The sequence below is a fragment of the Aptenodytes forsteri genome, unplaced genomic scaffold (assembly GCF_000699145.1).
Source record: "Aptenodytes forsteri isolate BGI_AS27 unplaced genomic scaffold, ASM69914v1 Scaffold137, whole genome shotgun sequence".
In the NCBI taxonomy this organism is placed as follows: domain Eukaryota; kingdom Metazoa; phylum Chordata; class Aves; order Sphenisciformes; family Spheniscidae; genus Aptenodytes; species Aptenodytes forsteri.
In genome coordinates, this window is record NW_008796221.1 from 2,826,057 (window position 1) to 2,837,680 (window position 11,624).

General features: G+C 40.9%; 1 protein-coding gene across 1 annotated transcript in view; it reads right to left on the bottom strand.

Annotated features, from left to right (window-relative positions):
- The window catches only part of ABCD2 (ATP binding cassette subfamily D member 2), a 52,049-nt gene extending 40,434 nt beyond the window's left edge, over window positions 1–11,615 (bottom strand). The window contains exons 1-4 of the mRNA XM_009289026.2: window positions 10,680–11,615; window positions 9,152–9,332; window positions 4,711–4,832; window positions 1,587–1,755 (exon numbers count right to left, since the gene is read on the bottom strand). Coding sequence (XP_009287301.1) covers window positions 1,587–1,755; window positions 4,711–4,832; window positions 9,152–9,332; window positions 10,680–11,615 — 1,408 coding nt within the window. The remainder of the gene's footprint in view (window positions 1–1,586; window positions 1,756–4,710; window positions 4,833–9,151; window positions 9,333–10,679) is intronic.
- Window positions 11,616–11,624: the final 9 nt, after the last annotated feature.

Genomic DNA, 11,624 nt, shown 5'->3' on the forward strand with positions numbered 1-11,624 from the left:
TTGGAGAAGTTCATGGAGGACTGTCTCCCATGGGAGGGACCCCATGCTGGAGCAGGGGAAGAGTGTGAGGAGTCCTCCCCCTGAGGAGGAAGGAGCGGCAGAGACAATGTGTGATGAACTGACCACAACCCCCATTCCCCGTCCCCCTGCACTGCTGCGGGGGAGGAGGTAGAGAATTCGGAAGTAAAGTTAAGCCCGGGAAAAAAGGGAGGGGTGGGGGAAGTTGCTTTAAGATTTAGTTTTTATTTCTTATTACCCTACTCTGATTTGATTGGCAATAACAAAACTAATTTCCCCAAGTCAAGCCTGTTTTGCCCGTGACGGTAATTGGTGAATGCTCTCTCCCTGTCCTTATCTCGACCCACGAGCCTTTTGTTATATTTCCTCTCCCCTGTCCTGCTGAGGAGGGGAGTGATAGAGCGGCTTTGGTGGGCACCTGGCACCCAGCCAGGGTCAACCCACCACAAGCCCCCAAATTACTTTGTTGCTCCAGGAACTACAAACTTTTTCTCTTGTACATGACAAAATATAACAGTTATAAAATGCCATTTCTTTTAACGTCAGCCAAATACTACCAAGATCTAGAAGATTAAGACATCAGCTATTTCCACAGCTATCCACTATGCTGCATCAGACTGTTTGTTATGAAGAACCTTGTCAGAGGACCTTTGAGAAATCTGTGCTGAGGGGCAGCACTGTTGAAATTGTTGGAAGAAGTTCTTTCATAAAGAGCAGTTCGGTGCCTTCAACTCTACCGAGGTTTAAGTTTTCAGAAGCCAAAGGGAGGGAATGAGGCTTTTCAATACCACAGAGGGGAGAGGCAGAAGGGGTCTGTTGGGAAAATTGGGAAAAGCCCATTGCAAAAGCTGCCTTTAATTACCTCAGAGAGAAGCTGGATGCAAGAGGAAGGGAGAGGTGGCACATAATGGGGCACAATAAGAAATGGATGTACACAGAAAATGCTTTGGGGAGGGTGGAGACAGAAAGATAGTGGCACCAGAAAGATACAGGATAGGGACGGGAGGGATAAGGTATATATTGATCAGATCATTTGGGAGGTGAAGGGAAGGGTAAAGTTGTCAGCCCACTTTCAAGTGGGCAAGTTGCAAGTTCCCACTAAATTATGAAAAAATGAGCACAGGCTGATTTTTAGTCGCTAAAAACAAAGTAGTATTCTCATCAAAAACTATTGAACCAATCTGTCTTTCCCTCCTATCCCAAACAAAATAATGCGGTGTTTGAAGATGAAAATGTTACAGTCTCAGTTTTCTGAAAAAAATTAAGTGTCTGAGGAAAGCAGGCACTGTCCATGTAAGAATAATAACACCACCACCACCACCAATAATAGTATAGTTGAAATGCCTTTTTCATTGAACGTTTTCACAGAAAACATTTGAGCAATTTTGTGTATTAGAAAAGCACTACATAAGCACAGAGTTACAGAATAGCAGGAGGTTAAAATGGAAGACAACATGGTCTCAGCCTCTAAAGGCTGATTTGTTGTGGAAACAAAACCTCTGTTCACTTCCTGTCCCACTGCACTGGCCCCACACACAGGGAAATACATACAAATATGAATTAATTACCTTTGATTTCTAAGGGCCCATCGATGTGTAATTCTGCTTTATCTTCATTCTTGCTGTTGTTTTCAGACCCTTGAATAACAGCAGTTCTTTTGTAGATGCCTCTCCTCACCTCATCAAAGACTGAAAACATGTTGTAGACACGGGCGGTGTAGCCTGCTAGCTCAGTAACCTGTGAAACAACAAATGCTTCATTTCAGTTATACTTCACAAATTCTATAAATGAAATGTTTGGCCAAAGATTCATGAAAAATGTTCCCAGCTATTCTGAGTCAGTGCTTCTCAAATGCTATTCTGGAAGGATCAATGATGCGTCTTTCGATGCCTATCAATTTTCATTCCTTGTGATTCTGTGCTAACCCATATGCTACCCACAGCTCCTACCAGCCAGCAGACAGAGGCAGTTTGAGGGGGACAGATTTCAGCCAATGTAAGCTATGATAGCTCCAGTAAATGAGGAGGTTGCACAGACTGCTCTTTTCCATGGATCAGTAGAGTCTTCAACCAGCAGAGAATAGCTATTAGCATATCTGAAAATAGAGAGCCTATAATACAAGAGAAAAACAAAATCTCTGCATTTGCCAGCAAAATAACGGTCCACAGAAGTGAGAAAAATTGGCATCTATAATTATTTATGTTTACTTCCCTGTATTCCCAAAACCTCCTGTGGGAAAGGTGTGCTTTTCTGTGTAAAACAGGCAGCACCAGGGCATCCTAATCTAAAATACGGTGCAAAAAAAGAAATTACTCTTCTGTCAACTGCATGCTAGAGTACCAGAGCTAGAGCTAAATCTGAGACCTTGGATTAGAACTGGACATTTTTAAGATGTTGAGGTCTCTTAAAAGGCTTTCTCCTTTTTTTTTTTGTCCTTTTGTCACAATTTCCACCTGGTGAAGACAGAAATAACAGATCTCAGGACCTGATAACTTCCTACTCATGGGCAGCGACAGCACCAAGAGCTCCAAAAGAACTGCCTCCATCTGCTGGCAGCAAAGAATTAAACCCAGGCACGTTATTCTAAATGTATTATTAGATGGTTTCAAAAGGATGAATTTTCATACTAAATGCAGAGAGCAAGACAAGAATAGCAAGAAAATGAGTTCAAGTTATAAAATCATGAGCTTGCTGTGGTTAAACACATACACCCCATGATTGAGTACACCTGCTATGGGTGTACATAATTCCAACATAAAATCCCCTATAAATTTCACTATTTGTGCCAGATTCAGAAGTGAGTGCTAGCTCTGGCCACATGGCCATCACTCCACTGGAGGTTAACAAGTATACAACGTCTCGAAAAACTCAGTTTAAAAAGAGTAATCACTCAATGTTTCAACTCCATCAGCTGTACATTGTTTTGCACTATTGGTAATTGCACTAACAGCTGTGAAAAGCATTGGGCTAACAGCACTTGAGGCAGTAGGTAGCACACAGGAGCTGTAACACACTGGACTTTATAGCAATTTCAGCAGGAGCTCGTGCCAGGACTGAGTGCTCTGCACAGCATCAGCAGTGGCATATGATGGAGAGCATCCTGCACATGATGAACAAAACTTGTACCAACCGTGCCCCAGAAGAAACGTAACTTGTAGTAAGTTTCTAAACCATGACCGTAGGGATTGACTTGTTTTGTCAATCTAAATACTACCATCTAAACTATTGACCTGCAAAGAAAAGTTGAGCCCACCTCATCTGCACGCTGAATTACATTGACTGGAAGGAGGCGGCTTTGGTGGATCAGGTGGGCAAGAACTAGAACTTCACTACCACTTGAAGTGGATTGAAGTACGCTGTCCTTTGGAAACCGCCTGAATCACGAAATGGGAACGACAGTGTGCTTAAAGTACCGCAGTGCCTCTTGAAGAGAAGTATAAATGTAAAATTAAGATGGAAATTCATGGTCTTTGATCTCATGTTGTCTGGATTAAAATCTCACCATGTTATAAACAAAGTGAGTTTGTTCAGTTGTTCCTACTATTTAGTGGGTATTTTTGTTTCCAAAAATAAAACCACAATGTTTGTAAGTCCCCATGTACATGATATAAATGACTTAAATGTTGAAAATAAAATAGAAATTACATCAGTGTATAATAGGTTATCTGGCAATATCTTTAGATACAGAGGCCAAGCAGGGGAACAGCTAAAGGAGCATAGGTCAAAATCACAGTCCATTAGAAGAACTCCTTCTGAAAAAAGCACAGACTCTGTCTTTGCCAGAGTCCATATCTGAAGGCGCCAAACTACCCCTCCTCCTCCTCCAATTTACAAACCTGTAGCTATTATGGCTGGATTCCAAGTAACGGAACCCATAGTCTTTGATTAGCTAGCTTTGATTAGCCTAGCTAATGCGTGCCTCCTTGCACTGCACTGGGAAAAGAGGTCCCCACCAAAGGGACAAGCAAAAACCAATTAACAAATGCAGAACCAACATTCAGAAGGAAATGTTGAGGAGAATAACAGCGCTGCCTCACTTTTCTTTTGCTTAACAGCTGGCACCTAGAGAAACCCCCAAGACAGACCACAGACGAAAGCCCAACTTTACTGGAATTTGGGTAAGGACCTGAAAGAACATCTCTGATCTTCCAGACGAACATCCCATACTTCTAGACTATCTGCTGTCCCAAGGTGGATTTTTTTCCTGCTAAAATGTCTCTACTTTGCAAAATTACTTACAATTTAACAGGTTCACAAGATACAGAAAACAGCCCTACAGTTTAGGTGGCCAGGAAATAAGTATTCAGTCCCTTTGTGTTTCATACAAAACACGACACCTCCAACAGAAGAGTCCCAATACATTGGAGGCAGACAGCCTGTGCTCCAAAGAGAGGAGGAATTTGAACCTTTACCACTCACATTCCAGGAACTTCTATTGCTTTCTGATGGCACCTGAACACAGGTATTAAAAATTACATTTACATGTTGCACCATACTGGCAGCTGTGCACTTTAGACTCTTTCTGGACTTAACTCTAAAGATCAAACTATCAGTTCAAAGACCTCCATGGATTTAGTTGCAATAGAATTTCCCTTTAAAAATTGCACCTTTTTTTTTTACATTTTATATTAAATGTAAATTATGTTTTACTTTTTTTTCTCTTCTGTTTCATGTATGACAGATGTACAGTACCTCTTTGTATGAAGACATAATCCTTTCAATAGCATCTGCTCCAGAGATCAGCAAGTTTCGGGATGTAGTAAAAGCTTCTGTTCTTTCACTAACCATTGCCTGTTTCTGGCCATCTTCCAAATCTAAAATTAAAAACGTTTTCTGTTAAAATATTCTTCTGAAAACTATCTCTACAAATTAAATTATGATTAGAATGTGAGCCATTATAGAGCAGCTTTTAAATAAAGAAAAATTTAACTCTACGAAGACAACCTTTCAAAAAGAATTGGTGACTGTAACTAGCATAGACAGCTTGGTAACAAAGAATAAGTGGGAGTATATGGAATTCATCTTCTTATGCAAAACATCCTATTCTTTTATACTATTTGTCTACCTAGATCATTTTCCTTTTAATATATCATTATTCAAACTAATTTTTTCAAAATATGAAAAAAGTGAAACCTAAGCAATGATCTGAAACAGATTTTTAATAGCACTTTTACTACTTTTGCAATAATTCATTTTCAGCCTTACTTATTTACTGACTTCATGTAAAAGGAAACATTCATATTGATGGAAATTTGGCAACATGATTATATTTCTATAAGAAAGCAATAAGCTCTTATTCTCAAAGGCATGGTTTAAGTAGGATACCTCTCTCTCACAACACAGTTTCTCTCTTCATCTGACCCCAGAACAAAGTTGTGATGCTTTGTTTATGACACTGCATCCTATTAGCAAGAAAACTCTTGCTCCAAAGAAAGGAGTTGTCTCATAAGAACATGTCAGCAGCAACAGGCAAGGAGAAAACAGCAGCAGAAATTATAGAAGAAAAATGAGAAATAAATATGTTTACAATTAACATATCCATATATACTCTTGCTACCATGTGACCTACAGATTTATACAGCATAGTCAACTTGCAATGTTTGCTTTTTGAAGGAATCAAGATTTAAAAATGAATGGCTGAATATTTTAAGACTGAATGTTGTTTCAGCGTTAATAGTTGCATCTACAAAAAAGAAGACAACAATGCGTAGTAAACCATTCTTAAAGGTTTTTCACATACAAGACTTAAAATGAAAGGTCCCAAGGGTTTTCTGCATCACATAACTTTACGTATATCTTTATATAATGCTTAAGTCTGTTGCAGAATGGGAATATTATTTTTTTTTAAAGTTTGTGAAGTTTTTTTAAAGTTTCTTTTTTAAGCTAAGCTGCTGCTAGGCATCGGGCATCCAGTGTGGCAACTCCTGTATTAGCAATTGTTATTAACGTCCTCTGTGATGTTTGCACAGTGCTTTTGGTCAAGAAAATCTAGGAGGAATTCCCTGCAGGTGTGGTGTGACTGTACATTTGATGGGCTAAGTCAAGCAATGCAAGAGCATAGCAAACAATATTTTTTTACTTGGTAAGTAACTGTCTCACCTCCTGGACAGGATCAGATTCTAGAAATCTGGTGTCTAGAAATCTACATGCAGTACCAAAGCCAGATGTATCTTTCTGTCTTTATTAGTTAAATCTACATGTTATTTTGTTTTCATTTACACATCCTTAAAGGTATCCATACAGAATTACATCTGAATCACTGAAATACACTATGGATAATTTAGGAAAAACTTTTTTTAAATTCTTACATCATAATTTTGCAGATATATATATATATACACACACCATCTATATGTTACTCTTTCTGGCCTCAGATGTTTTTAATAACAATTTTAATTAATTGAGATACAAGTTCAAATTTTTTAGCTTAAATTATACAACATCAGTACACTGTCAACTAGCTGTATGTAATCTAGCCACCTGAGACACGAGAGGCATGCTTTTTTAAAAAAAATGACAGAAGACCTCTTGCAAAGGGAGAGATTACAAAACTCTTGCTCGTGTAGTTCTCACTTATTTAAAAAAGTCATTTCCACTCCAAGAAGAATAAACTTAGGGGATACAGAGAATTCAGTTAATTCATTAGTAAAAACTAAATTGAAATTTGTTTCTTACTTCTCAGAGAACGAATTTTTGCTGATCTTGTTGGGATTACAGCCCATGCAGCCCATGTTACGTAGAACCACCAAAATTAAATCATTTAGGAATCAGCTATGGTTTAGCTACACTAACGCAGCATTCCTCCTGGATGTAAATGCAGAATTCATTGACTGCTGCTTCCAGCACCCAGGCTAGCTCATCTAGCAAGAGTTTAGAGATCTCTACAAACCACTGCATTGGCCATTTTAGGCATACTTCTAGAGGTATTTGAAAAATTAAAATTATAGAGAATTTATGAGCATTTCACCATTCCAAAACACAAGCTCTTATATTATATGCCTAACCCACCAAGATTACTTTTCTTCAATTTTTCATCCAAAACGTTTTTCATATGGCTGGCCTCCTGTGTTTGAAGGAGTGGTGGGTTGTAACAGGGCAGACAGACTGTCTCTGTTTCATACAGAATCTAACATTTCCCTTTTCATCTTCATTTATGTAATTGATAGTCATACTTGTTTCATAAACAAAGATAAGTGTTCACCGTGTCTAGAGAAATCAAAGTCTTGCTTCCAAAATTAGTTACTTTCCAGAAACTGTTGAGAGACACGACATTTAGAACACTCATTGTTTAATACAAAAAGAATGAGAAATGTTATCAAATGGGAATCTTGGCTTTGCCAGTTCATTTCTTCCCTGAAATACATAACAGAATTAGCAAATTTCAGTCAGAAATATCACCATCATAGAAGATCCTTTTTTCTTTTTATTGCAGGATTTTTTTTTTTTACTTTTTTTTCCCCTTAAGAAGTGTACGAAATCTACTGCTTTATACCTTTAGTCTCAGGTCTGGTCATGGTACAGTTTTGTGCATATCCCTGATTCTGGTGATTTATCCTAAAGTAATAAATCCACCATCTGTTCCTTCAGAAATAAACAGACTTGCATCTGACCTGCTGAGGCACAAAACACTGTTTTCCCAAGCAGGCCAATGGTAAGTTCAGGTCTGCTTGATTCTTTGAATATCTGTTATACTTCGAACTGGTCTTGACAGTGTTGATCTGTCAGTATTATGCTTGTGATCCATCATTATGATATGCCTCAGGTCTCCATAATAAACCCCGTGCTTTAACGTTTTATGTTGCTGGTGGCAAATATTCTTCCGCTTTACAACATGAGCCATCACTGCGTCTTTCTCTTCTCCCACATTTGAAAAGTATTTATCAAAAGAATACTCATGAGTAACAGGAATGTTATTTAGTTTAGCATGATTACGAGTCTTTTTTTTATTCATGCTGTAATACCAAGGAGATATTTACAATGTGTGGTTAAACGATCTTTATCTTGAATGTACTCATTCCCGTCTTAGCAGAAAGACTCATCACTTTTTCTGTTGTGCTGATAACCTTCACTGTGAAGTGAAATGGCTTTGTATAAACTCTTCTGTTTGAAAAGGACCTCCCGATATTTTTGAAGCTGTTACAAGGATGCCAGCCAGGGTCCTGATATAGTGCCCTCCTGAGGCACGTGATGGGCAGCGGCTCAGACAGCTGAACACCCAGCCCTGTGCCGACACAATTGCAAGTAAGCTAAACCATGTGGGGGCTGCACGAAGTCATCCTACAGGTCAAACCAAGCTTGTCCAGTTGGACAGCCCTGATTTGGAATATAACTACCAAGACCTGCACGGAAAAGAATTCACCGATTCCTGATTAAATGTACCCAACTTAGAACTGATCCTTCCGCGGACATTGTAGGATCTGTGCTTAAAGAATCCTATGGAATTTGAAATATATTCTATGGTTCTAACTGCGCATAAGGAAGCCTGTTGAGGCAAACTTCCCCACTTGTCTTTCACTACCCCTCCTTAATTACATTTCTTTCTGCTCTCTTTTTTTTTTAATAGCATCTGCAATGACAACACTACTTGAGTCTCGTTTCACTTCCTGGAAAGTTGTGATAGGATGTCAAAAATGATACCATCCAAGCCTGGAATCTGAATGTCACCTTCTCTTCTCTCAGGGAGTCAGGGAAAGACAGCGGTTCCTAACAGGTCAACACATAAGAGAATAATTACCTATAATTACACTATGGTTTATGGAAGGAGGAGATAAGCACTCTAGGAAAGTTAATAGTATCATTTTGTAAATTAGCAGGAGATGCTGCAAAAATCAGCCTGCCATCCCAACAGTGGCTAATGAAAAAGGACTACAATTATCATTATAATCTCATGTGACACGAGGATCTTCTAAGTCCTGAATTCATGCTGTTTATCAGGCTTATGTTCAAAGTTGGATCTTTTGCATTGCTCTTTCCTCAGCTGACTTGCTATGCTTGAAAGTTACGCACAAGATGCGGACGTTGTAATAAAGTCTGTGAATAATAAATAAATATGAATGGCATTCAGGCGAAGTACAATCTTTTGAGGACGTAACTTTAAAGAAACATTTAGAAATTAAGTAAAAAATGGTATTACCGCCATCTGCAAATCCCGTTGCGGTGATGATGGGCACAGCGACCATAATCATACCGCAGCTACTCCAGACATACTTCATCAGGAACTGCTCTATCATGATGTACCATAAACGTTTGGACAAAATGAGATTCATTTGATCTGCCAAAGCCTTGTAGCTTTTTTGCAGTTGTTTCATTTCTACCTACAGTTTAAAAAAAAAAAACATTTATACAATGCAACAAAGACGCACATGTCATACAAGATACATTCACATATGTGCATGAAATAATCGGGTACCCAGAGCTGTGACTTCTGAGTCACATCTGCTGCATGGCCTGACAGTGAAAGTGCACAGCTTTATTGAAGTCAGTGGACCTGGTTCGTATTTACACCATCGTCCCTCGATAGCACATTGGCAGGTTTTCAGCTTTTTTAAGATCTCCGATATATACAAGAACAACATACAAGGCAGTCACAACAGCTGATTCCAACAACCAAAATAAGAACGATTCCACATCCTTTTAATGAAGTGGCAGCTGTAGAGTTTCACAGCAACTGAAACTCCTCATACTGGAAAGCATTTGGGGATCAGTTATCTCCAATGACTTAAAGTTGCAGAGCTGACCCCTGAAATGCAATGCTGCTTGGTTTTGCAAGCAGTCTGGAGGAAGAGCGAACCATCCCAAGAGGTTTAACAAGTCAAAGACAGTTAGTTGCAAGTCAATATGATATAAAGCATCCGGTTCAAGCCAGTATATGTGGGAATTGAAAAAATGTTTAATTTAGCTGCACTTAAAACATTACTATAGGCAGCTTTTGAGAACGATTGCTTCTACCAAAAGAAACCATTTACATTATATAATCATTGCCTGGACTGAAAGAGTAATTCTTCAGGCTGGTTTCCAGCTTTCATTTTCACCTTACATGAAACAACTTGTTTTTCCAAATCGTGTTTGAAAAGTGTTACAGCCAAAATGCACTTCTAATAAAAATATGAAGAGTTCCTTAATAAGATGGCTTTAAAACAAGCCATTAGTTTATGTAACTGTGACTGCTGAAGTACTGTACTTAAGCTATTTTAAGACTCTGATGACTACATCTTTGCTTAGCTATGTAAAAGAGTGTCAAAGGCTGTAGTGCTCTCTGTGCTATCACAGAGTTCTCCCCTAGACTTTCTGCTGTGCCCTGGTTGCTATTTCTGCGGCATTAAATCTGGTAGTTCATAAACACGGGTGAAAAAAATAAGCCTGGAAAAGTTAAGCAAAATGGACTGGGGCGGGAGGGGGGACGACAGAGATTAGCTTTCTAGAAAAGCATAGGATGCAGCTGCAAAACAGGAACATTGTCAGAGCACAAGGGAACTACCGTCCACTCTCCCAAGATACCGCCTGTGAGACTGCATTTTCCTAGGAAACGGGAAGTGCTAGCTGTAAACAGGTTTAAATGTCAGAGGGACCCAAAGTGCTGGGGGAGGGCAGCAGGGGAAGCGTGGGTTGGCTCCGGCACTGCAGGAGCAACCCCAACACCCTCTGATTTCTCTCCTCCTTACCTTGTGCCCTCGGTAAAAGGCAATCTCTTCCACGTTGGCAATGACGCGTGAATGCATGAAGCGCAGATAGCCCTTCTTGTGCGCCTCCTCAGCCACCAGCTTGCCAAACTTGGGAGAGCAGGCTTTGAGCACGCGAGCCGTAGCGTAGACGACGAGCCCAGCCAGGAGAGTGGGCCCAATGGGGTTAGCCCCCCGGGACCGTGCTGTGCGGATGAGGGTGTAGGAGGTGAGCACGACATCCAGGATGGGCTTGGTGAGATTGGAGTAGAGATGTGCCACGGACTGTGAGAACATCATGATGTCCTCGGTGAGCGACTGGTCAGGGTTGGCTAGCCGCCCGTCCATGCTGATCACTCTGTAGTAAGTCTGGTTGGCAAAGTAGGTCTCATAGGCGTGATCCACCAGGCGCGTGCGGAAGGCGAGGGCCAGCTTGCACTCCAGGTACCGTATGGTGCTGTTCACGAAAGTGGCCGGGATTGCAATCATCAGCCACTTGATTAATTTCAAGACAAAGCTCCTGGGCTTTTTTTCCACGATGCTTTTCACAATCTTCCCATCGAGGGCGGCCACATAGATGGAGAGGAAAGTCCTGGAAACCAGAGCGACCGAGTGGAGGCAGAGCAAGCCCAGCTCGGCGCTCACCAGCTTTGGGAAGAACAGCTTGCGAAGTTCCAGCAGCTGCTTGAAAAATTCCGCGTTCACCGCCGGGGAGGCTCTGCCCCGGCTGCCGGCGCGGTGCGGCGCCTCCTGGCCCTCTTCAGCCCGGCCGGCATCCTGCCAGCCGCCTTTGCAGCCCGCCCGCCTCATGCGCCTGCGGATGATGGGATAGAGGATTTTGATCCCATACGCCGCAGCCAGCAGGCACGCAGCCCTCTTCGCGGCGCTCGCCCTGCTCCATTGCACCCGCCGGGCCGCCGCATGCAGCATGTGGGTCATCCTGCCCCG